Raw genomic sequence first — 27,405 nt, forward strand, 5'->3', positions numbered from 1 at the left:
ATGAGCATTTTTTAAAAGGGGAACGAGCCCATTCTTTCGCCTCCAGGCCACGTCGTTGACACTCAGCCACAAACAGATTCGAGGAACGCAGCTGTCTGCAATACGTTCGCGGCGTCTGGCGGTTGGCTCTCATTGTGTTGCTCTCAGTGCAGCTACGACGCGGCATCGGTTGGAGTTCTGCATCGGTTTTCTCATTGTTTTTTTCAAGACCGAGGTCGAGTCTAGGATCCGTCTGCGGCTGCCGTTAGCGACGCTACCACGCGGGGTTTTCACTATACGCAACAGCGACTTCTCCGCGTCTGTCGCTGCCCACGGCAATTGCAGCGACCTTGACCTTTGCTGCCTGAAGACACCGCGGCTTGCGAGCGAGAGCAACACTTTAATCTCTCGTCGTTTTCTTTTTGTAATCTCGAGATGACGTTTCTCCATGTGGTGTTTCCCACACCCTGACGTCTCCGCTGAAGAGAATTGAGCAGTGGCAAGAACTGACGCCACTCTCGGAGGCCTGACGCACCACCGGCCCTTACAGTGCTCGTTATCGTGTTCTGAGGCAACCGAAGCCTTATAAGGGAGGCAGCAGACAGGAGCGTTCCCGCGCGTCAAAACGTGCGCTGCAAGGCTCTGGAGGACGTCCGGCTGAGGCCCCGGCTGCGCAGCGAAATGATGAATTTGGAAACGAAGCCCGTGTTCATCATCTTCCTTCTGGCTTGTACGTGTGGCACCGGCGGCTCAGGTGAGAGATGGGCTTCAGCTTGCTTATTCACCGGCGGCACCATTTCTGCAGGAAAACTAATATGTACAGCCTTTGTCAAAAGTTTGGAGCCTCGGGGGTTTTGTTTTGAGCCACACTGTGTCGTTCTTAATGGATCTCTAGCGCTCCAAATTTCCTGCACATGAGAATATTTCTGTTACTGCCTCCTGCAATAGGTAGGACTTCCATGAATGCTCCTGGAGTCCCAGTATAAAGCTTAGAAGTGAACCCCCTGGGCTCTAAACTTTTGACAAAGACTGTACGTATACTAAGGAGCACAGTGGAGACCCTCCCCGAGTCAAAATTCATATATGATGCATGGGGCTAACGCATATAATAGCTAACCCGCTTATAACGCTGCGTTACATTTTTCTCTATAATTTAAGCCGAGTTGTGCCGATTGTTTTCTTCAAAACATGATGAGATGGCAACGGATGGTAGCTGATGAGCACATAGAACCTGCAGAAACTGAGATGTCAAAAGATATGAGATCAGAATTGAATTATTACGACGTCTAAGACTGGTTCTGAGCGTTGTGAGCTGTTGGCGCGGCACCTGAAAAGTTGTCCTGTTCGCCTAGTAAACATTTTTTAAACCCAAAATAATACGAAACACCTAGGATTTTGCAAACCGTTAGGTCATGCTATAAAGAGAACAAGATTAGGCTACCCCTAGAAAACTGCCAAGTCTAGAGACAGCAGCGTCTACCTTTAAAGCGTGTTAAATCGTCTGCAGCATCTGTTGGCCTCCCAAAAGGTTGATGCAAATATAACGCTGCAAGGTGCGAAAAGGAGCATGAGTTTATTTAGAAGAAATACGTAAATGTCACGAAAATTATTTTGCAAGCATTTCGACCCCCTCCTTCTTTGATTTTCTCGACGAGGGAGCGTTATTATTTCGTTAATTTTTGATTGAGAGCGGATGTAGCAGTGATTGATGTTATTTTAAATAGAGTTTAGAGTGTGATCATATTTTTCTGCACTCCGTGAAGACGTATGGTTTAGAACGTCAGTCTGGGCTAGACGGTGCATTATTTGAGACTGAAATGGCAATAGCGCTACAGGAAACCGTACATCTTGTGTACGTCTTGCTGTAGCGCTATTGCCATTTCAGTCCGTGAATACCATCTCGCCACGGGATTTATGTTCGGAAGCCAATAAAGAACTATCGGTATTTGCTGACAGTTCTCAGGCTCTTTGGGTACATTACATGAACAGTGGGCTAGGCTAACACATCATTTAATTAATTCTCTGATGAATGACTTGAAGGACTGAGGAGCAGAATGGATAACGACTTCGGTAGGCAGGTTGTTCCCGTCTCTTCAAGTCTGCGTGAAGAATACTTCGGGATGCACAGGAGTGGTGGCTGATGGGGTGGTAACGGAATGACTTAGAGAATAATGATAAAACTTGTGAAAAAGGAAAAGTCTGTTTATTCTCTGACAGGACTCCCTGCTGCTGAGGTTATGTTTTCTTTTCGATGCTGTAACTCTTCCAGTACAACACGTTCTGGGGAAAGTTGGTGCATAGCTCAAGTAGACGAAGCGCACAAAAGACAGCACACAAAGAATAACACGAGACCGGGCTTTATTCTTTGTCTTTGTGCTCTCTTTTGTGCGCTTCATCTACTCAAGCTGTAGCGCTTATATGACACGAGTAATTATATATACATATATCACCGGCCAAATTTTTAGAGTTTAAGGTGGTCTAGAGTTAGGTAGGGGGACAGGTTTAGAATAAGCAGCCAGTCAAAGCTTCCGTTTCAAACAGCCTAGAAAACAGTTAGCTCCATTGGTTAATTTCATAACATGGATGGTCCAAGAGAGATCATCTGTTAGGCTGATTGCAAGATATCGATACCGGGTGATTTTTTTAATGTTGAGGGCCTGGCCTTCAAGGGAACGGGGACCGCGAGCCATGGTCTTGCCAGACGAGTGACACACTCTTAGTCAGCATAAAAGACACCGCTTTATTCCGGACTAAACCATCTGTTTCAAAGGGCGCAAGACGGAACGTTGCGTCGGAGCAGAGCATGCGGTCTGGGCTCTCGAGAGCGCAATGAGCGGACTACAACAAAACGGGCGCAAATAACTGGGCGCAGCAAAACAAACTCACTGGGACGAAGCAGCACAGATAGAAGGGGGCTCGAAGCGGTACAAGAAACCCGCCTGTTCGCGTAGCGGCCACGCACATCAAACAGTTATTCCCTCCTCGTGGACGCCGCTTCTATCTTCTCTCTTCCTCCTGTGCTGCCCCGTCGTCCGTGTAGCACATCCCGACGCCGCTGATAGCAGCACCGCCCCCGAGCACTGCTTCCGCCGGATTCCCCGCGCGCCGGTTTCGCCGCCCTGATCAAGCCCTAATCACCCCAGCCGCATCTTGCGAGCAGCTGGTCGGTGATGCGCAGTTGCGCTGAACCCATGGAACTGACAGGAACACTGCGCGCGCAGTTTAAATGGATAAAAGGTTCCTAGAGCCGCACAATGTTTACAGAATGCTTACAGATAATTATTCTCCAAGATATTTATTCTTTCTTAATCTAGTTCCTCGTCTTTTGTGCTGTGGTCACCATGAATATTTACCAACTAGCCCCGTTGAACGTCTTGCTAAACTATACTCTGCAAGAGATACTTCGTTGCAGTCTGTGCCGGTGGACTGTAAAGCTAGGCGAGCATTATCTGCTTAAGTGAACTCGATATTTAGACAACGACTTAATAGAAATTAACTAATCAAAATTTTATTTTATACTTTAGGGGGCGAGGGTATACTGTGAACTTGAAGACCGTAAGCATCGAAGGGAAGCGCATGTTTTTAAATTATCTTAATCTGCAATGAGATTCAAAATATCGAACGTCAAAACATGCATTTGAATGCCCGTTAGGTATGCTCTTCCGGACTGCATACTTCATAATAGCACCGGAGAGCATGGTATTGTCACCGTAATCATGGCAACTTTTTCTAGATTATTAAGTACACGAAGGAAGTCCGTATTCGATGCATAATAAATGCTAGCGAAGCCTATTTATGAATAAGCAAAGCGGGAAAGTCAACTGAACCAGCATTGAAATGCGTAGTTTTGAATGTTCGATATTTCGAACTCCATTCCGCATAAACAAATTTTAAAAACAGGGCACACCTTCGATGTAAATGGCCCACAGTTTTGCAATATAGCCTTGCCCTCTAAAACATGAAAACAAACTTCATCACTTTAATTAATAATTAATTATTCACATCATTGCTAAGCCCCATCACGTACATAATGTCAGTAAGCATGTTGACGGGGGTTTTGCATCTGTCCGCAACAAATGCACGATAGCCTAAGAAATCAGACTGGACGCCTTTTGGCTGTTGGCTTCCACTCGGTAGTGTTGACTGCTGTCGCTGAAACCCTCCTCCAAAAAACAAAACGCTGCATCAGTCCAAAGAATCTTGAAGAAAGGGGCCCTGCGGCAAAACATGAAGTCACGCCTTATGTGCACAAAGTGTCACATAATTTGAAGAAGGTGGCTAACAGGCACAAGGTACCGCTCGTTTTTTCAGCCCCGAACAAGTTGTGCAAACTTATACCCCGGATTTGTGGCCCTGAGCGCCCTGGGTGCAGCATAAAACATCAGCGCACCTTCATACGCTGCATGGAAGGAGTGGTGTATGAGATACCCCTGACCTGTGGAATGTCCTACATTGGGCAAACAGGGAGGTAGGTACATTAACAGCCGCCGCGGTGGCTCAGCGGTTATGGTGCTCGGCTGCTGACCCAAAAGACGCGGGTTCCATCCCGGCCGCGGCGGCTAGAATTTCTTTGGAGGAGAAATTCTAGAGGCCCGTGTACTGTGCGATGTCAGTGCACGTTAAAGAACCCCAGGTGGTCGAAATTTCCGGAGCCCTCCACTACGGCGTCTCTCATAGCCTTAGTCGCTTTGGGACGTTAAACCCCATAAACCAACCAATTAGGTACATTAACAAACGCCTTGGGGAGCATGGCAAAAAGATAGAGAATAAATTGATCAAGCAGGCGAGGCTTTTATTGGAAGCATTTCACATAAAGAAAAAGGCAGCCTTGTGCGTGAGTGACACGTCAGTTAAGCTGTATGCGGCGGAGTACAATTTTTCTGTGCAATAATGTTTGTGCTAGGCGATAAGTCACGGGTGCGATAAGGCACGTGGTGCGAAAGTGTGGGCGTTGCCTGAGGCTATAAAGGTATGGGTTTTTCTAGCAATAAACAGTTGCAAGTTGGCGCCTGTCCGTTGTCTCCTCGTGTTTTTGTCCTTGTGAAATTATTTGTGCCTAAGTGGTTTTTTTCCGAGTTTCAAGGTATATAATGTCAGCTTTGTCGTGTAATGTTCCTGCACAGAACGCACCATCGTATCTCTGAGTTTCGAATTGAAAAGAAAAATTTGTAAACGCTAAAAAAATGTTACCTTGTGTATAGATGCGTCTGATAGTACTTATATGCTGTGGTTTGGCCCCGCCGCGGTGGCTCAGTGGTTACGACTCCCGGCTGCTGACCAGAAAGACGCGGGATCAATCCCAGCCACGGCTGCCGAATTTCGATGGAGGCGAAATTATACAGGCCCGTGTGCTGTGCGATGTCAGTGCACGTTAAAGAACCCCAGGTTGTAGAATTTTCCGGAGCCCTCCACTACGGCCTCCACTACGGCGTCCCTCATAGCCTTAGTCGCTTTGAGACGTTAAACTGCAATAACCCAATAAAGCAAACTATATGCTGTAGTTTAGTGTAGGATGTGGCTCGCTCACGGTAATGAAATTAGGTTAGAGTAGTTTTATTAACCTTTAAAGGTATTAGCCAGTTGGGGCTTCAGTTTTTTAGAAGTTTTATGTCACACTGCAGATATTAAGAGACACCAAAGGTTGATGACCTTCCAGTGTTTTCCTATTGCATTTGTCAAATACCGCACATCCCAACAGCATTACTGAAGGAAGTGATAAAATGTGGAGCAAATTAAACAAAAACAACAAACGCTGCAGAAAAACAAAATGCATGTTGTTGGAACCTGATTGTATGTCAAGGGAGAAAGCCAGCCAAAAAAGACGAAAAACACAATGTGTGCTGGATGTACTCACCAAGAACAAAAAAAGGGCTCCTACCCTTTGACTCTAACCACCCTAAACTAGTCAAGCGAGGTATTGCCAAGGCTTGCTTCCATAACGCCGTGAAAAAAAGTTGTTGCCACACCGTGTCAACCAGTGTCACAACGCAAGCCCAATGTCTGTCTGATGCAGGCTTCCCAGTAGAAATGTTGAGAGCGGTCGCTGAATCCGTTTTAAAGGCGATGAACGGCATGGCCAAGAAGGGAAACAATGATGCAACTGACAAAAGGAAAAAAGTCCAAGTCATGCCTTATTTGCACAAAGTGGCGCACAATGTTAAGAAAGTCGCCGAGCGCCAAGGGGTCAATTTGGTTTTTTCTGCGCCAGTTAAGCTTTCAGGTCTTTGTGCACGAATTATGCCTGGCGGAAATAAGAAGCGTTGCATGACCAAACCTAGAACTGTGTACACAAAGTGCCGGACCGAAGTGATCTACAAGATGCCGCTGACCTGTGGAAGTTTTTACATAGGTCAGACGGGGGACTGTGTGAATGAAAGGTTGCGCAAGCACAGAACAAAAGGCGGCGCTGGTGAAGATGGTAATCTTGCTCTGCATTACAGTAGATGTCCCGGCAAATGTTGTTACCCGCGTTTCGCCGATGTCACCATTCGGGGCTGTGGAAAAACAGCGAAGGCTCGTGAAATGTTTACGGCCTTCCAGATTGCCAAACATAGTGATGCTTGGTCAAATGTTTAGGAGAATCCCCCAAGGTGGAGTAAATTTGTAATAAGGGAGTAATTACTCATTGGCATCCTCCCAAGCGCAGCCATACGGCAACAAAGGAAAGCTATAGAGCTTTCTCAGAAACTTCGTAGTTAAAGAAAAATTCGTCCTTGTCCGGGGTTCGAACCCGGGACCACCGCTTCATCGGAGCAGTCGCTCTACCAACTGAGCTAACAGGGACGGCAAGCTTATGGCAGGGCGAGAGCGAATTGATCAATAACTCGAAGTGGGAATAGTGTTGGTCAAATGTTTAGGAGAATCCCCCAAGGTGGAGTAAATTTGTAATAAGGGAGTGATTACTCATTGGCATCCACCCAAGCGCAGCCATACGGCAACAAAGGAAAGCTATACAGCTTGATCATGCCTGAGTGTTTGCCTTGGCGCATGCGTGGTGATTACCTGGCGGTCTGTACTCAATGAAAAATTCAGTTGTTAGTCCAGCCGTTGTCCTGTGTCGTTCTCTTCTTGTGTTTTTCGTCTTTTTTGGCTGGTTTTCTCCCTTGACATGCCATACCAACAGGCCCACCATTCTGCCTTGCTCCTGATTGCATGATGTTAGGAGGCACATTTTTTAAAACTTTATTGTCTTCAACGGCAGATATCGTCTGGGAAGGTTGTTCCAATCCACGAGATGTGTGGAATAAAACTTTGGAAACTGCAATCAGAAAGACAAGCAATAGTTCAGACTTCGTGGGAGTGGTCAATGCGGGCAGAACGATAGGACGGATTAGAGATTAATTCACTGCACAGGCAGCTCTTACGGAAGTATACCTTGTGAAATAGGCAGAGGCGAGAGAAATAATGGTGAAAAGAAAGGAACGGTAGACAGAGGGTTTGTTTCACTAGAGATACTAGCAGCCCGGTGAAGATTGATCGCAGCGGTGGCCCAGTGGTATGAGCATTCTCCTCGTGCGCGGGAGAGGTTGAGGTTCGATCTCCGGAGCTGCGGGGTATCCACTGGTGATACAATGGGTACATGCTTTCCTCTGATCTTGCGCTGGGCCAATCAAGGATGAAATTCTGAAAAATGGGCCTATGGAGCCAGGCGACACGAAAGAACTGCACTCGTCAAAAGGCATAAGTCAAAACTGCGCACAAAAATAGCAGTGCGAAAAAACAGCACCGCGGAAAAGCAGCACGCCGGACAAACAGAAGAAAGAAAAATCGCAGGCGTGAAAAAACGCCGGAAAAAACAGCAAGGCGACAAAACAGCAGAGGGAAAATACAGCACGTGTCAAAACAACACGCCGGAAAAAATAGCACAGCGAAAAAAACGGTACAGCAGCAATACAGCCCAGCTACAAAAGAGCACAGGGAAAAGAAAGCATGCATCAAAACAACGCGCTTGCCAAAACAGCACAGCGACTAAGCAGCATGGAAAAACAGCTCGCGTCAAAACAACACGCTGTAGAGAATAGCACAGCGACAAAACAGCGAAGGGAAAAAACAGCATGCGTCAAAACAACGAGCCGGAAAACACAGCACAGCGCCAAACAGCACAGGGAAAAAAACAATATAAGCCAAAGCAACACGCCGAAAAAAAACAGCACAGGGAAAAAACAGCATAAGCCAAAGCAACACGCCGGACAAAACAACACAACAATAAAGCAGAACAGGGAAAAAACAGCACGAGTCCAAACAACACGCCGGACAAAATAGCACAGCGACAAAGCAGCACAGCGGCAAAATGAGACAGCGACCAAACAGCACAGAGAAAAAAAACAGCATGCCTCAAAACAGGACAGCTAAACCCAAAACGCGTCTAAGCAACACGCCGGTCAAAACAGCGGAAGGAAAAAACACGAACACAACAAAACAGCGCCGCACAATACTGTGCAGCGCTGATAAAGGGATGAACTATCAGAGCCATAACAGCAGAATGGAGTTCATGATGGCTCATTTCGCTGATTCATTTAGAAGCAGGACAGTCTGATTCACTGAGGAGCAGTATTGCTTTAAAGGTGCATATGGCATAAATAGTGGTTATGTAATCCTTGCTTGCTTGACCTCAATGACCCAGTTTTTTTTCTTTCTGAATTATGTCGGCAGAATCTGGGAAACTGGGTGATGAAATGGTCCGGGCATGCACACTGCGGTCCAATGCCCCGGGTTGTTTTGTGTTGTGTTATTTGCTAGCTATGTTCGGTTTCCTCGGCTACTTCTGATGCATTACGTGCCGCCGCACGCAGCCGCATCCTTTCTCAAGTGCTAGGCAGCATGCATGGCGTCTCTCGCTTGATTTCGCTTTTTGACGTGCCATGCCCCGATATATATAAACGCCGATATAAGAGTAAACAGGGATAAGCCGTCATATAGCGCACTAACTTTTATAAAAGAGAGCATTCACCCCTCCCGCAGCGCTATTTTCTCGTCATGCTCTATTTCGCTTTGCTCTTCTGTCGTCGTGCTGTTTTTTCGCTGTGCTGTTTTTTGCTTGTACTCCTTTGTCATTGTGACGTTTTCTCCTTTGAGCCTACCATGTGAAGGACGAAAATTGTACCGCGGCGCTTTTTGGCCAAGGTTCCTCGAGCCATAAACATCAAGCACCAGCTGTTATGGATGAATCAAGTGGAATTGTTCTGGACATGTTCGAGTTAGAATGGCAGACATTGGGTCCCATACACAGGAGGCCTACTCAAGTTTAGTGCGGACGAATCTTTTGGAAATCAATTTTAATGATGCGGGCGCAGAAGAAAAATTGCATCGTAGGTATCCGAGCAGTCGATTGACGTTGTTTATTAGTTGGTTAACATGAAGGGACCATGTGAGCTCGACGTGATGCGTTAAGAAGTTACTGACTCAAGGTTAGCGTTATTAGGTTGGTAGATTGTTGGACGTGACTCATCACGGGATGCAGGTAAAAGTTTGCATTTCTTTGTTGTTGTCATAGGCCAGTCCATTCAATAGAGAATAGCGTTAAGGTGAGGCTGTCATGAGTTAACATCCTGATCGTTGATAGAGTGATTTGCGGTAATTTTGCGGTAATCCACCGCCATAGTTCAAGAAAATTCATATATGGCTTTCGTAAAGGCAACAGACATTTTTGCCTTAGTTGCTTTGGGACGTTAAACCCCACAAACCAAACCAAACAGACATTTTCAAGAGATTTTTTAAATCTACTAGTCAGTGGCCTAATATGAAAATGTATGTAATATGTCACAGAATAAAGCTTTAAATTATTATTAATAATAATTTAAAACAAATTAAGTGTTTATTTCATTATTCTCAGGGCACAAAGGTATTACGAAGGTTGTGGGGTTAATAATAAATAGAATTTAAGCAGTAAATAAACGACTATGAATGCAAAGTGAGAGGCAAGCACTCACAAAAAAAATCATTACTACTGCCTCTGTGAAATGCACTTTGTCCGGGATTTCCACGATGCCAGGTTGATGGTGATTCCAACTGACACACGTTCATGGTAGGAACGAATCGTGCAAACGTTTTGCGTAACAAGACTGGATTCTGACTTTGTGACGGGTATTAAATTGTGCTCAATATTCGATGGTCTTGTTGGAAGTTTTTCCATTCAGATTGGGCTAGTGATCAGTTTTGTGAAATACGCGCTACGAAGGCACTGGCCTGTGAAGAGAAAGAAGCGGTAGGAATAAGCTTATTTTAATTAAAATATTTTATTTTCTATTATCGCTTTCTGTCTGTGCCCGATTTGTGGTAGAATCCACCGGTGTTGCTCTCCCGCGTGCTTTTCTTTTACCTTTATTCTGTACAGGTTCTGCCTCGCAATTCTTGGCCGATCCTTCAGTGCGAGTATGCGCCTTCTTTTGAAAGGCTTACAACAACAACAGCAACAACGACAGTCACGCTCCTGATACGATGACAGTTTGTTCATTGTTCGAAACTATGAAACGCCATGCAAGGTTCTCAGCCGCTTCCAAATTGGGAAGAAATGATTTGATACTGGGGTTTTTGACCGCGGGGCATAACACCAGCACAGATGGGCTTCTTCGATGAATAGTCGTAGATCAAGGAACTGAAGCTGATTCCCCATTGGTAATTCTTTTGTCAGTTCAAGGACAGGAAGACTTTTACAGAAGATCTTGAAGGTCAGAGGTAGCAGGTCAAAAAAAAAGGCCTGCTACCATATTGTCACGTTTTAGTGACGGCAGTCCAGCGGTCAGGAAGACACCAGAAATACTTGCAAACGAAGCTCTTTATTAGGGCTGACTTGCGCCCGCAAAAGAACTAAATCACTCGGTGGCGGCGTAAGCAACAAGCGTGCTCGTCAATCGTCGATCTACGAATGTCCGCTGCTCGCGGCATCGCTCAATTTAAAGCCGGCAAGGAAACTTCCAGATAGCAGGACAAGATCATCTACAGTAATCTGGAAAACCTAGATGCAGCCTTTCATGGCTGCGATCAATCGAGATTAGACTGGTCGCTTCTCGCGTCAAGAACAAAAATGATAACAGCCCTTTCCTGCAGCCTTGAGCGTGAGCGAACAAACACTACAATGATACGTGGCAATATTCATCGGCGCACTCGAAACTGGTAAAAAGAACTGTGGCCAGAGGCGCATTGAGGAGTGCCGTGAATAGATCCTGCATTCACCGTCAGCAGCAAAGCGTCCAGACACAGCTGACACGGTTACGAAGCTGGTTTCCCGGACGACCTCATCTGCAGCCTTGGCTTCAAGTTACTGAAAGACTTCCGGCGACCGAACACCAAGAAGCCCCAAAAAGTAGAGCGGAAGTTAGCCGTCATGCCATATGTCCACGGTGTCAGCCACGCACTAAAGAAAGTGGTGGGGCGAGCTGGTGTGGACTTAGTGTTCAATGCGCCCAGCAAATTATCCAAGTTGTGCAAAATGGTCAACCAAGGCGCTGAAAAAACAGCACGTTGTAAAACAAAGCACAAAGACAAATTCACCGAATGCGACAGTGATATAGTTTATCACTGTCGGAAAGAAAAGGTAATGTTAACTTATGATAAAGTTCGCATAGCTGGCCGCCTTTTTGCATGGGACGCAGAAAGCGACGACATGGTTGAGGTAAAGCCAAAAAACGACAAAGTATCCAGCCCGGATCGCAGAATCACGCGATCTCAGCTAAAGTAACCGTTCTGAACTTAAACGCGCGAAGTCTTATCAACAAAGTGGAATGCCTGGAAGCTTTGTTGATGGCACTGAGCCCGGACGTGGTCACTATATTCGAAACGTGGCTTCACTCAAACGTCTCAGATAATGAAGTTTTTCCACCAGGCTATGCTATTCTGCGCAAAGATAGAGCATCGAGAGGCGGGGGTGTGGCCATTATCTTGAGGGATGATATATCTTTCATGCCTATGCCTGATGTACCGAACGTAGAAAGTATTTGGTGCAAACTAAACATAGAAGGATACGTCCTGCACGTTGGCGCTGTCTATAGGCCACCAAACGCTGATCCCGAGTACCTGGTTCCTTTACTTGACTATATGCACCGGCACATATCAGGTGACAAAATTATTTTGGCTGGGGACTTTAATATTTCAGAACCGGACTGGAGCTCTCAAATACCGAAATCACTTTATAGTAATGCTCTCTCGGACATTATATTCGCATTTAACTTGATCCAACTTGTCCACACACCTACTCGCATTCAAGGGTCGTCCAGCTCGATACTCGATCTGGTTTTCGTTAGCGATTATTTTCCATCAACTGAAATAGACACCGAAATACTAGAAGGCTTGTCAGACCATAAGCTTGTGTTTTGCACTCTGCCTTTCCCTGTTCCTCTGGCTGTCAAAAAAGATAGATCGCCGATTTTAGCATTTGGAAAGGCAAATGACGCAGCCATTATGACATATCTCGTTCATGAATATGCCAATTTCCTTGAACTGTGTATGGATGGTTCGTCAACCATTGATCAGGTCTGGGCATGTTTTAAGGTTCACGTCAGGCATTGCATTGACAATTTCATTCCCACTGTAACTAAATGCACAAAGAAAAAGAATCCATGGATGACACGCGATGCTATCCACCTCAAGCGTAAAATCAAACGACTGAGAAAATCAAACAAAATACGCCCGATTCCAAACTACCTTACTCGCCTTCACTCTCTAACTAACTTATTAAACAGCAAAATAAAGTCTGCTAAACTGACTTATTGTAAAACCACACTTAATGGATTCATTAAAACAGCACCCAGCAAATTCTGGAGATATCTAAGTTCCCAACGCACAAGCAGCAAGGCAAAATCTACCGAAGGACTTGACGCTGACACCTTTAACATTCACTTTCAGTCAGTGTTCACACATGATAACAACTCCTCTGACCTTACCCCTGCATTCGAATGTAAGACCACGCTGTCAGGCACTCCTTCAATATCCGAGGCGGGAGTGGTTATGATGTTGTTAAACATGGATGATAAGAAATGTGATGGACCAGATGGAATCCCGAACAAATTTCTCAAGCGATATGCCGAGCCTATAAGTAAATACCTCTGCCTGATATATCAAAAATCAATTGGCGAGTGTAGCCTTCCTGCAGAGTGGAAAGTAGCGAAAGTAATTCCGGTACATAAATCTGGCAATATTTCATCTGCTGCTAATTACCGATCCATATAACTGACATGTACATGCTGTAAATTAGTGGAGCACATTATTTTGAAATTTCTGACAAATTTTGTTGAAGTCAATAACATACTCCACAGAAACCAACATGGATTTCGTAGTGGCTTGTCAACGACTACGCAACTAGTAGAAATTATGCATGATTTTGCGCAGTGCCTCAACAATCAGTCACAAATCGATGCCCTTTTCCTGGATCTGTCGAAGGCTTTTCACCGAGTCTCTCATGCTAAACTCCATTTTAAACTTAGAATTACATTTGGTGATGGACCACTCGTGCGATGGATTTATAGTTACCTCTCTGACCGTTATCAATTTGTACAACACGACCATCATGCCTCCAAGTTAGTACCTATTCTTTCAGGAGTACCTCAGGGTACAGTTTTAGCCCCGCTGTTGTTTCTACTTTTTATTAACGACATATCAAATGAAACCAAAGTAAAAATGCGACTATTCGCGGATGACTGCGTGCTGTACCAAGAAATAAAAGACTCTAATGACCAGGAAAAACTTAACAATGCTCTAGGAAAAATTGCAGAGTGGTGTAATAAATGGCAGATGATAATTAATTTCGAAAAAACGGTCTGTATGTCTATTACAAAGAAAAAGTGTAAATTAGATTATGTGTATTCTTGGAATAACATGAATATCCGTAGTGTGACCGAATATCGATGCTTGGGTGTAGTCATCACTTCTGACTTAAACTGGACTACGCATGTTCAAACCATAGCCAGCAAAGCATTGAACAAGTTATTTTTCCTTAAAAGGGCCCTTCGTCATTCTACATCCGATACAAAACTTCTTGCTTACGTCACTTTTATCCGTCCGGTCTTAGAATACGCCAACATAGCTTGGTTCCCCCACACTAAAAACAACATTAATACTCTCGAGATGGTGCAAAGGAAAGCCGTGCGCTTTATCTTCAACTGCTATGGCCGCATGCATTCAGCCACAGATCTTTTACGCACGGCAGGCCTTCACACGCTGACCAGCCGTGCCAAATTACACCGTTTAAAGTTTTTGTATCTACTTCTTAATAATGCATTAAAGATGTCTCCCACAGACTTTGTTCGTATAAACACTACACGAGGAACACGTCACAAGCATGCACTCACCCTTGAAGAATATTTCTGTCGCAATAATACTTTCCAACATTCTTTTTTTCCACAAGCTGTTCGAGATTGGAATCAATTGCATCCATCAGTCACAGCCCAGCGCACCATAGACAAATTTATTATCCTCGCTGAGAGTTCTGTACTTTCATTCCTCTCATCATAACCTTGCTCGTATTCTTGTATTTCAGCACTCTTCTTAGTGTATTTATTGTAATCAAGTGACATTATCAGTTTGATGACACGATTGCTTTATTTATTATTGCCATTTGTATTGCATGTTTTGCCTTTATTTTCTACCCTTAAAAAAATAGCACTGAACCTGTATTTGTATGTTTTGCCCTCTCCTGTAAAAATCCCAAGATGGGATTGACAGTATTCCGAAATAAATAAATAAATAAGATCCCCTTGTCATGCGGGGCGTCATATGTTGGGCAGTCAGGACGCTCCGTCAACATAGGTACGTCTCATGGAACACGTCGGCAACATCGAAAAAGGATATGGCAGCAAGCTAGCGGGACACGTGTCGGACTGTGAATGCATTCCACACTTTCGACGCTGCAAGATTGTGAGAAGATACCCCCGAAAGCTCATGCGAGAGATATACGAAGCGTTCATCATTCAGAAGAATCGTTCCACCTGCGTGAGCACACCATCACTACCGTTGACGAAAAAAAGAAATGAGTTATCTGGACAAGCAATGACGACAGAAGTGACAAAATGACTATTCCATGGCTTTCTTTGTATTTTTAGACGATACTTTATGTATTTATTGCAAGCAAAGCAGTAAATTCCTCAGTTGTCAGTCAGTGCTGTGTCTGTGTATTTCTCGACTTTGTCCTGTCCTTGCCCACTGTCTAAGTAGAAAAATGAACCAACTGGCCCCGCTACTTCCCACGACTCTTTCCGTTTTACTATATTTTTACTCTTTATGACTAGGGTTCAAGGCTATCGCGGGGCACTCCCTCCTCAGTTTTTTTTCCTCCGTGCGGGCTAGTATGCGTGTGCGAAAACGGAAGGCGCTGCGGTAAGCGCGCGCGCAACTAGCAGACGACGCGAGGAACTGGCTACCCCCACCCTTCGCCCGTCAGTCAGAACGACGCACCAATGGAGTGCCTTTAGTGAAAGTTTTAACCCGAAGGCTCGGGATCCAGAGCACAGGATGAGGACGTTTGCTTCTGGAAGGAACGAACGAACGGGCCTTGATTTCAATTTTTACAGCTTTTCGGGGTGCGCATGGCTTTCGCATTTTTAGTAACACTTGTTGTTGGGCTAGTTGGTAGGACATGCTTCTGAACGAACCAGCGCAAAAAACACAACGGACAAGAAAAAGGAGGAACACGACGGACAGGAGCGCTGATTGCAGAGGTTATCTTTTGCAGAGGTTATCTTCGATGACTCATCTATGCGGTGCCCTTGTTTTTGAAAAATGTCAAGGCCCTGGTCAGTTGCCGTTTAAGTTCTTCGCGAAGTTTTTAAAGATATTTCTCTTTTTTCAAGTGTGTTTTGCACATTGTTCTCTGGCATTCAAAACAGAGCTTTGGGTCGTGTACTGAAGCTGACACCCGTTTTCCGGTAGAACTATGTCAAATGGTATCGTTTCAATGGTCACGGTCTTCAGATTTAATGAAACGGAATTTACTGGGAGAACAATCTAGGAAGTCGTTTGGTGCACAGTTGTGCCGGACAATTAGCGCAGAACGTTAGGGACAACAGAAAGGACGATTACGTCGTCCGCCTATTGAATTAAGCTGCCTGAATCAGGTCCTTGTGGTGCCTTAGGCAACTGATTTCTTTTTCTTCAACCGTGTTGAAGTCTGTTTGACACAGACGCTATCATATTGATTAATTTCCATGGCTTCACTTAACTACCTTGCAAGTTGCACGCTACGTATACTGAAAAATATGCTTTCAAGCGCAGGACTGCTGTTACGGCATTCCAGGATGTGTTCAGTCGTATTGCTGCCCGCCATCCTCTCCACGTGCTTGATGTGCTTACTTAGTCTCCTTCCTGTATGGCCTGCGTACCGTTAACTGGAAGCCAGCGATGTAGAATAAATACCTCTCTTGGGTTCATCCCACGAAGCACTGGTGGTGACGCTTTGAGCAAGCCATGATCGTAGTATCAATGTTCACACTACAGCAAATTCTGGACCTTTCGACAGGCCCAGAAAAAAACCCTTCAATACCAGTCTTTTTTCTCGCCTCCGTCAAGTTGTGCGAGGTATCATGAGAATGCGGAACAACCGCTTCTTTAGGCCTCTTTTTCTTTGTGCATTTCACTTGGCTTACTCGCTGGTCAATCTATCCCTTTTATCAGGCTTTCGACATTTGACGTCAACACTGAGGGCTGGGATCCTGTGCTTGAAAGGCATTACACCTGACTGGCAAAGCTTGTAGGTGATGACGGGGACGAGGCGACATAGATTTAAAATGTTGATAAATGAGCTCGTAAGATATATATTTGCATTCGCGCGCGTTCCTTTATTCTACACATTAAACTCTTGTAGCCATCTCCCCGTCGTCACCTTGACGTCCTGCAAGTCTACGGATCTGGGATTTCGTATCCGGAAGAAGGTGCTCCCTGCCGCAGTCTCACCTCGGTTTATTTAACGCAGAGCATCGCCCTGAGTGTAAACTTCAGTGGTCAGAATTCCGACGACAGTGCCTGTTGTACAAGAATCTGCTTTGGCTCCGGATACTCGTAGAACCGTCCAGTGCGTTGGCGCAGTAGTGCCAATTGTGCGCGATCAACCCTTCACCCCCCGAGTTTCTACGTTAGCGCGTGCTTTCAGTTCTCCAGCAATATGTACCGGATAAATCCGATGCCCTAGCAACAAGCGCCCACACGTTGGGGGCCCTAACGATTGTGAAGGATCTTCAAAGGGTGATCAACTTCGGTGCAATGCTTGTCGTCACAAAACCACAAAAATCGCCTGCTGAATTCTTCAACTCATCATCATCATCAACCTGACTACGCACACTGCAGGGCAAAGGCCTCTCCCATGTCCCTCCAATTAACTCTGTCCTTTGCCAGTTGCGGCTACCGTATGTATCCCCGCAAACTTCTTAATCTCATCCGCCCACCTAACACTCTGCCGCCCCCTGCTACGCTTGCCTTCTCTTGGAATCCACTCCGTTACCCGTAATTAGGACCAGCCGTTATCCTGCCTTCGCATTACATGCCCTTCCCAAGCCCACTTCTTCCTCTTGATTTCGACTAGGATGTCATAAACCCGTGTTTGTTCTCTCACCCACTCCGGCCGCTACCGGTCTCTTAACGTTACACCCATCATTTTTCTTTCCATAGCTCGCTGCGTTGTCCTTAACTTAAGCTGAACCCTCTCTGTTAGCCTGCACGTTTCTGCCCCACAGGTGAGTACCGGTAAGATACCGCTGTTGTATACTTTTCTCCTGAGGGATATTTGTAAGACTGCCATTCATGATCTGAGAGAACCTGCCATATGCGCTCAACTATGACCAGGCAAGTTTCACGACGTTCGGCGACTGATGCTGAAAGGTGCACCTCCGAAGCTGCTGGCGTCCTCTCACGGCACAGCTCAACACGTTGCTCGATACCTGCGGAAAGACTGTTGGTTACTCGAAAGAAAACAGTGAGGCCGTTGCACCGGCCGATAAAGATCGATATTAAAGCGGAAGCCTTTAATGCCTCATCGTTGTAAGCAGGAGCTGTCGACAAGAAATGTCACGCTTTTCAGTTGGTCGAAACGGTCGTAACGTCACAGTGCGCGAATTTCAAACGGGGCGAATTGTACTTTGGTTACTAACCACGCAACCAATTAAAGGGATCGTATAGTGATGCTCCAAGTAAGTTTGAGTTTAGTTAATTGCTTACTTCACCAATTAGTCCAATTAACCTTTCTAGTCAGACCAGATAAATAAATAAAACCGAGTAAGAAATTGGCCGAGCTTGGGAATCGAACCCCGGTCTCCGGAGTGCGAGTCGAGTACGCTACCACACCGCCATGCCAGCTCGATGGTTTGGAATGAACAAAGGCGCGTCTAGTGAATACGGTGTCTTCGTTCACTCCCATCTTCCTCCCTTCCCTTTACGGCGAGGTTGAGGTGTGCACCGAGATATGCGAGACAGATACATTTCCTTTCCTCAAAAACCAATTTACTGACGAGCAAGGCGTATTTGTCCGCGTTTCAGATTGGTCCAAATTGTCGTGATGTCACCACGCGCGAATTTTGACGGGTGTCCACCGAAATATGTGAGACAGTTACTGCGCAACTTTCTTTCGTCAAATACTATCTTCGACTAGTGTCTACTGAGATATGCGAGACAGTTAATGCGTAATTTCCTTTCCTCAAATACAATTTTCATTTTCTTCATTACGGCCCCTCTTTCTTCTTTCACTCACACTTCCTCCGTTCCTGTATCGTGCAGCTCAGGTGTCACCGAGACGACAGAGAATTACTGCGCCATTTACTTTCCTTAAAAAGCGTTGCGTTCAAAGGGCAAGGCGTCGCGCCGAACGGGTGGTGGCGTTCAATGGACTCAGTGGCAGCGCTACAACACGCTGTCGCGTTCCACTCTTAAAGGCGAAGCTTAAGCGTCATTAATTGGCAGTTAATTAATGCACCAACAAAATGTGAAGTGAACAATCGCGTAGCAGAATGCAGCACTCAGGCTTTCGCCTTTCAGCACTTTAGCCGCTAAAGTTCCTCGTAATTTTTTCCTTCGGCATGGCCAGAGAATGCCTCGTCAGAAAGCATCATCTAAAGGCCTCGGAAGCGGTGCACGTAGATTTTGAAGAGCGTAGCGAATTGTCTTTGCAGAAAGTGAGCACCAAAGCCAAAAAAGTTGAACGAGATGCTTTACCTGGAGGTGCTATTTCTCTCTGGTGACAAAAAGGCAAAGCTTCTTCTGGAAATATTTTTAAGCGCGAAACATTCATGAATATTCTTTCGGAACGGGGGTTTTGGGGTCATGCAGTAGCGATGTTTCTACAGTAAAGTTGAAGGTGCCAGAGATCGAAGGCCCATAGGGTGAAAAATTCGAATGACGCTACTGGTTTTCAGAATGCAGTAGCGCTCGAATATGCTAGCTCTGTCAGTTGGTATAAAGGAATTACACTATCCTAGACCCTAAGAAAGTCGACTTATGATCGTCCAGGATTGCGTTGACAGGCATGGTGCAGCAGCGTTTCAAAACAGCTTTTTGATATCTAAGGATACGTTCTTTGAGTTACTTTCCATGTATCTGATGTCTGCACATGCACAGGCGGATTAACAAGGCCATCATTTAAAAAGAAAGAATCTGCATGGGTTTTCGTATAGCACTATTTCACAGTGATATTTCAATATCAGCACGTACCAAAACACTTTTCCACTGTTTTCAAGGTACTGGCGCTCTAAAAGATTTTTTTGCTGATTTTATTGCTTTGTATGACTATGGCAACCAATGCTTCTCTGTAAGTGTAAGCAAGCATCTTGTGACGTTTTCGAAGTGCCTTAAGCCTTCAGAACTGACGCTTGAAGTAACGAAAAATTGATTTCAAGAGGATTTTACATCAAGGGTGAAATTTTTTAACACAACACGAATATTAGGCCTTCGAGCCCAGATCCAGAAAACCATTGCTCTCTTTCCACTCTGTGCACTCCGAGCTCATCATGAGAGGAATTATAAAGTGGTGCGTTACCAACGCTCTCAATAAATTCTGCCCACACATGGTAGGATTCAACTTTGTTAATTAGGCGGAGCGACATTCTAGCGCAGGGTAACAGTCTTCCCAGTCGGCGTCAGTTGCTGAAAGCTGCTAAAAGGAATTAACCGACCAGTGAATAAGCCAAGTGAATTGACATAGACCGAAAGTGCAGGATGTACTGTATTTTGATCGCATCTCGCACAACTTGAACAAAGTGGCTAACAGGGTGCGTATGGCAATACTTTTTTCTGCACGTGGAAAACTTTCCAAATTCTTCGGAGGAGTAATCCATCGATGGCTCAAAGAGACACCAACAGCGCTCCGTGGATTCCACCCAAGATGAGATTGTACATCGCCGGCTTGTCAACACAAGATGCCTTCTTACTCATCGGAGAAAAAGTACACACCAACATTCCAAGAGCCGGGGAACATGTAATCATGGCTATCGACTTGAAGGGAGCCGTAACCAACGTGTCCCACGAAGCCATCCTCAAAGAGGTAGCCAACATAAATTGTGGCAGCCGCATTTTCCAACAAGTGAATCGCTTCTTGTCCAATCGCACGGCAACAACTGGAATGGACGAGGCGAGACGGGATCGTATAGACAAGCCAAACAAAGGCATGCCCCAAGGATTGATCCTCTCCCCACTCCTATTCAACATCGCCGTGATAAGAGTCACTCGAGCTCTACAGGAAATCCCTGACATCGGATTCACACTTTATACCGATGATATAGTTGTTTGGAGAAGCAAATGTTCTCTGACGGAGACAGAACTGCGAATGGCGGCAACCTGCGTCTAGGAAGCAGCCAGGAGGTACGGGCTCAAGTGCGCTCCGGAGAAATCGGACATCATCCATATAAAGGATTACAACTACAGGACTACTGACCCCATTAACATTATACTTAAAGGAGAGCAAGTACAGGAAGTACGGCTCTTCATAATTCTAGATCTGTGGTTGCAAAGCGACAGGAAAGCCACGCACGCATCATACTACTTGGTAGCGGCGGCGGCGACAGAGGCTGTTGGCTCATACGCATCTTCTGCTATTCACAGGAATCGTCGATCACTGCTGTGCACGTTATCACCTGTCCCACCGACCGACCGACTGCTTTGGCATCGCTGAAGAAACTGCCATGCGCAATACCGACGCTTCCAAGCTTCACCGCCAGGCCCCAGAAAAGATATAAAAGCCCCGGAACAAGCCCCAGCCAGCACTTGGTAGCGGCGGCGGCGACAGAGGCTGTTGGCTCATACGCATCTTCTGCTATTCACAGGTCTGATTTATTGCTGTTTATTAGCCCCAATAATCTTGCTTGTTGCTGTTGCCGCTGCCAAGTGCGTTTGAGTCAAGTGTGTTTGAAAATATGCCGCGGGAACTTGAAAAGTTGCGGGATGAACTGAGAGATGAATTTCAGAAGGGCATTGCTGCATTGCGAAGCGCAATCGAAAGAGATTTCCGCAAAGACCATCGAGAACTGACTACAAGCGTCGAATATTGTAGCTCCCAGTTTGATGATCTGAAGGCTGAATACTCTGCTCTAAAAGAGGAGAACAAGGCGCTGAAAGCTGAAAATGCAGCACTGTCCACTGAGCAGGTTTCTTTGAAAAAACTGCTAACTAGCTATGAACAGCGCCTAACTGAGCTTGAACAATATTCAAGGCAAAAAAATGTGGAAATCAAGGGTCTTCCTTTTGATCAGAACGAACATCTGCCTGAGATACTTCTGAAAGTTGGCGAAGCTATCAAGGAACCGATAACAATGCAGGATATAGAAGTTTGTCATCGTGTCCCGACAAAGAATAACCCATGCCCAAACATTATCGTACAATTCCGAAATCGGTCAAAGCGTGATGCTGTACTTGATAAAGCCCGACAATCAAAGATTACCACTGACAGTCTTCACCTTGAAACAGTTGCACAGGCAAGCGTTGCCGATGGCAATTCTAACTCCGAAGGTGATTCAAACGGCAGCCTGTCTCGGACTCGTGCAGCAATTTATGTTAACGAGCACCTTTGCCCCACATTGAAAAAACTGCTGGGAATGACTGTCACTCGAAAAAAGGAGAAAAAATGGAAATTCGTCTGGACGAGAAATGGACGCATTTTCGCGAGAAAGGATGAATCGTCCGATGCGATCCGCATTGCCTGTGTAGGTGACCTAGATAAAATAGTTTAAGGAAAGTACGTTTCCCTTTGATTTTGTTTCACTTCATCATGGCCACGCAGCTCTTCTTGCCCGCTGATGTTTCTAATTTACATTCGAAAAACAAAAATGTCACTTCTTTCTTTCATTTGAATGCTCAGTCATTACGCAACAAAGAAGATGAGGTCTTTACTTTTCTCAAGTCGCTAAAATTCTCATTTGACGTAATTATGATAACAGAAACTTGGTATCGAGATGATGAAGAAGTTCTAACCCTCGACGATCACAATACATTTTCCCAGCATCGAGTTAATAAGAAAGGAGGTGGTGTGATGTTAATGTTAAACAAATCTTTTAATGACAGTGTTATTTCTCGCTTCTCCATGGTAGTGGACGACTATGAAATACTTTCTTATAGCTGTGGCTCAAATGTGTTTTCAGTGGTTTATCGTCCTCCCGGTGGAAATGTGTCTTCTTTTCTTTTGTTTCTTGACGATTTTTTGTCCTGGATAACTGACAATGGGCTGAACCTGATATTAGGTGGCGACATCAATATAGATTCTTTAACTTTATCTCATGAACAGCGTGAATTAAATATGGTTTTGGATTGTAACGGTTTTCGAAACGTCATCTTGGAGCCAACAAGAATGCATGCAGGCTCATCTATCGATGTTTTTATCACCAATGTTCAGTGTACATTCACACAATCTGGTGTAATCTGTGCTCAACTGAGTGATCACTTACCAATTTTTCTCTTTGCTGATCGTGTGAACAAGCGTCAACGAAAGAAGCAAATAGTTCAAACATACCAAACGATAAACCCAGATACCTTAGAACTATTCAGAGCCAAACTTAAGGAAGTGTCCTGGAAGTGCGTGTACGAAATTAATGATCCAGATCTAGCGTACGATAGTTTCGTAAAGATAATTACAAGCATATATTTAGAGTGTTTTCCTGAAAGAACTTGCAAAAAGCCAAGGAAAGCTCGTAAACCGTGGATCAACAGAGACTGCCTCGAAATGATAACAAAGAAAAACAAACTCTACAGCCGTTTCCTTTCTTCAAGAGCTCCCGATGACCTTAAAGCTTTTAAAAATTTTAGAAACCAGGTAACATCATTTCTTCGCCAAGCAAAGAAAGACTACATGAATAAGCTATTCAACTCCAATACAGTAAGACGAAGCGATCTTGTTTGGAAGGAAATTAACAATATCTTAAACCCTCAAAGAGACCCCCAAACTTGTACATCGATCACAATAGGCGACTGTGCGTTATCCGGAAGGCAGCTGGCCAATCGCTTCAACGATCACTTTGTTTCACTTGTCAGGAGTGCTCATGATCAACGCTCTGCAGAATATCTAAAATTCCGTACCCCTGAAACTGCCTTTCTGTCCCCGACAGATAAGCATGAGATTCAAAGTCACTTCGCAACCCTTCGTAATAGCAGGTCTCGTGATATAGATGGCTTCCAGGTGCAACCCTTTAAATATGTCATTGATATTATCAGCCAAGTATTAGAGTACATATTCAATATCTGCCTAGAAAAAGGAGTATTTCCAAAGCGGATGCAAATGGCTAGGGTTTCTGTTATCTATAAAAGCGGTGACAGAAACGACCTCTCTAACTATCGTCCAATATCGATACTTCCCGTCTTCTCAAAATGTCTAGAAAAGGTGATGTTTAAACGTATTGCTAGCTTTAGTAAAAAACACAACCTAATAACTACATGTCAGCATGGTTTCAGAGAAGGCAGGTCGACAGAGAGCGCCCTTCTTGTGCAGAAAGAATTAATACTGGAATCATTTGAAAAGAGGGAGCTTGTTCTGGGCATTTTCGTTGATTTTTCAAAAGCGTTCGACCGGATCAACTATGAGACTTTAATAGCCAAGCTAGACATATACGGTTTTCGGGGCGTCTTTCTTCAGTTAATCCGATCTTACTTAACCTTCCGTTGTCAGCAGGTCAAGATTGACAATCAGCTTTCCGATATACAGCCTCTACGAGCTGGTGTTCCTCAAGGCAGCATATTGGGTCCACTGCTATTTAATCTTTACATAAATGATGTTACTAGTCTAGATAACCAATGCACATTTATAATGTATGCTGATGACACCAGCCTATTTTTTAAATCAACTAATGTATATGATCTCTTTGGGCAGGCGAATCAGTGTTTGCTTTCCCTCCATGAATGGACAGCCATTAACTCCTTGGAAATGAATACCAAAAAAACAAAAGCAATGCTTTTCCGTCCCAGAAATAGGATCATTGATTTCCTGGGATATTCGCTGTGGCTAGGTTCGGTAAAAATTGAGCTTGTCTCGGAATTTAAAAGTCTTGGAGTGTATTTCAATGAACATTTATCATGGAATAAACATATAGATACTACGATTAACAAAATAGCTAAGGTAGTGGGTATTCTTTCCAGGCTTCGGTATTGTTTACCGCAATGTGTAAAAAAAATTATCTTTCAGTCCCTATTTTCTTCTGTTATAGGATACTGCTTTTTGGTTTGGGGGACCACCACCTTTTCGAATGTTAGCAAGCTTCACAGATTACAAAAACGAGCCCTTAGAATCATCGTCAACGTTTCTCGAGACGCACCAACAGAAGCGATTTTTCGTAAAATGAATATAATTCCTATCCCGCAGCAATATAAACAAACCTTATTAAGGCGCTACAGGACTACAGCCAAAAACACAGCTATCTTCTTCAAGGAACTCTACAGACTTGAACGCAAGTCTCACAATTACAGCACTCGTACAAAAAATCATTTCGTCATTCCACAAACCCGAACAAATTACGGACGGCAGAGCATTAGTTACACCTTGCCTCTTCTTCTAAACACAATCCAATAGTTATAGTGTGCAGATAACACTATTATTATTTTTATTACCTCACTGAAAGTGTGCATTTCTGTAATTATGTTTTCCACACTGCGTGTATGTTTTTTCTTCTTTGCCGCAATCCTATGTCACCTTTTCTACAGTCTTTAGTTAAACATTATGTGAAAGTGCCATTTCGCCCTGTTGTTTGTGTTAAAAATATTTTTCATTGCATAGTCCACTCTTACGCCGAAGTTACCAAGTTTTTGTACGGGGCGCAGCCCCTCGTCAAGCCTTTAATAGGCTTTTTGGCTGCGCCCCTAGCATCCTTGTGATGTTGAAAATAAAGATGACTTGACTACTGAACACGTCGAGCACTCAAGTCACAAGAATGTCTAAGAGCACTTGCTGCTTGGCTAGTTGGTTTTGGTTTATAATTAAATAGTTTTAAGGCGCAAAAAACAGACAAGGCACATACGTAGGTGACAGGACAAAGCGCCAACTTCCAACTGATTTTACTGCATGTACGAAACGTACTTGTATAGCTTGTCGTCACATGCGCAGGTGGGTCACCTAAAGCTCAGGAACGACATGATAAGGCGTGCCCCAGGAATTTCTTTTCACTCTTATACAATACAACTGATGTGTCGCTCACGCACAAGTTGCCTTTCTTTTTGATAAAAAACGCTTCTATCACCTTCCTAGCATTAGTATCATTGCTTTTGCACAGAATGCGCACATAAGTGAAGCATACCTCACAATTGCGGGACGGGCACTTATTAATGTGCTTAGTTAGATGTGTGCCTTCCTTTTTCTGCTCTACGTTTCTCTCATGTTCCCTCGTTCGCTTATTCAGGCACCTGCCCGTCTTACTTATGTAGGAGCGCCCGCAAGACAGGGGATTTCGTAGACAACCACAAGAATGATACGCAGAGTGGCAAGGACACGAAAAAGAATGAGAGAGGAAGAAAAGATCAGACTAGTGCAGGCACTGGTCATAAGCAGAGTGTCATACGGCCTACTGTTCGTCCCTCACCTCAAGGAAGAACTAAGCAAACTCACCGCAATGATCAGTACAGCATACAAGAACGCCCTGGGTCTATCACCCTACACAGAAAACGACAGACATTAGGCATTCGCAACATCTTGGAATAGGTACACGAAGCCGTCCTGCTATCTTAGAGAGCGCCTTCTCAGAGCAGAGACAGGCAGGCACATATTCACTGAAGTAGGTTATCCTGCAGACCTGCAGCTTACTCAGTGCACAATGAATCTATCACCAGAATACAGGGAGTGGGTGCACGTAACTCCAATACCGAAGAATATGTGAGCCTACACAAGCGAAGCTAGAAGAAAATCCCGGATAGACTACATTCACCAAACAGTGGGACGGTGCGCTACGGCAGTATACGTAGACGCAGCTATGTACCCATACAAGTCAAGACTTACAGCAGTGGCGGCCGTAGTGAATGCTAATCACCAAGAAATCACGAGTATTACAGTCATAGAACTTGCAGACACGGAGGCAGAAACCGCAGCGATTGCACGAGCCATTCATCATGGGGATGCCACGAACCGAGAACAACACAGAATCACAGACTCGCAGGCGTCATTCAGGCTCCTCTTAGAAGGACGAGTGCATAAGAGGCTGCACAAATAAGTGAACTGGAGTAGCTCCTCTGACCCATCGCACAAACCAAATCACCTGAATACCAGCGCACTGGGGACTCGAGGGCAACGAAGTCGTGGATAGCATAGCTCGAGGACATACAAACCAAGCTCGCTACACACCGAATCACGCCTCCCAACTGGACATCACACCAATACCTTACAGCGTACAACACAAGCTTAGAATAATTTCGGTCAATTCGTCAACTCCTCCCACCACCATACAAGAGGCCGAAAGCAAAGGAGGCTGGGAACTGGACGCAACTCCAAACCAACAATTTCTAAGTTTAGATAAATATCGCATAATATTCCCTGAACACTAAACATGCCCGTGGTGAGACGAGGGACCCACAGCACACCACATCACGTGGGGCTGCATGGGCGAAAAACCAGACAATCTGCAAACGCACTACACGAAGGAACAGTGGGAGGCCCCTCTATCCAGCTCTGATCTGACGATCCAGCGTGACCTGTTATGGAAGGCAAGAGAGGCAGCCAAGACCACTGCAGCCCTTTAATACGGCCGCCATCTGCAGCAGACCTCGTCATTATTTAATTATCAATAAATGCTTTCTACTTCTACTATGGTAAACGGCACATAGGCCAGAGAGGGATGTGCCTAATGAGAGGTTAACGGACCATGCCAAAGATATGTAAAGGATGGGAGGTAGCAATGTGATTGAGCGCGTTTGGAAATACCGTAGCAGGCATCCAGCGCTTTAAAAACGTGCTGGTTTGAGCAATGTATTATCAACTTTGAAGGGAAATAATCGATGGCATTGAAACTGAAAATGCTGGTAGCAGTTATGTGAGGAAGGGGTAAATATCGCTCACAAAAA

The 27,405-nt window shown here is 44.9% G+C and overlaps 1 protein-coding gene and 1 non-coding gene across 2 annotated transcripts in view; one reads left to right on the top strand and one right to left on the bottom strand.

The window, feature by feature from the left end:
- The first annotated feature begins 460 nt into the window (after positions 1–460).
- Positions 461–27,405, top strand: part of LOC149326799 (uncharacterized) — a 51,746-nt gene continuing 24,801 nt past the window's right edge. The window contains exon 1 of the mRNA XM_089562334.1: positions 461–733. Coding sequence (XP_089418460.1) covers positions 661–733 — 73 coding nt within the window. The 5' untranslated portion in view covers positions 461–660. The remainder of the gene's footprint in view (positions 734–27,405) is intronic.
- TRNAI-GAU (transfer RNA isoleucine (anticodon GAU)) lies at positions 6,689–6,762 on the bottom strand. Its single transcript has one exon. It is a non-coding gene; the product is annotated as a tRNA-Ile (tRNA).

This window comes from Amblyomma mixtum, chromosome 10, assembly GCF_055824585.1.
Source record: "Amblyomma mixtum isolate Tamu chromosome 10, ASM5582458v1, whole genome shotgun sequence".
NCBI classification, from domain to species: domain Eukaryota; kingdom Metazoa; phylum Arthropoda; class Arachnida; order Ixodida; family Ixodidae; genus Amblyomma; species Amblyomma mixtum.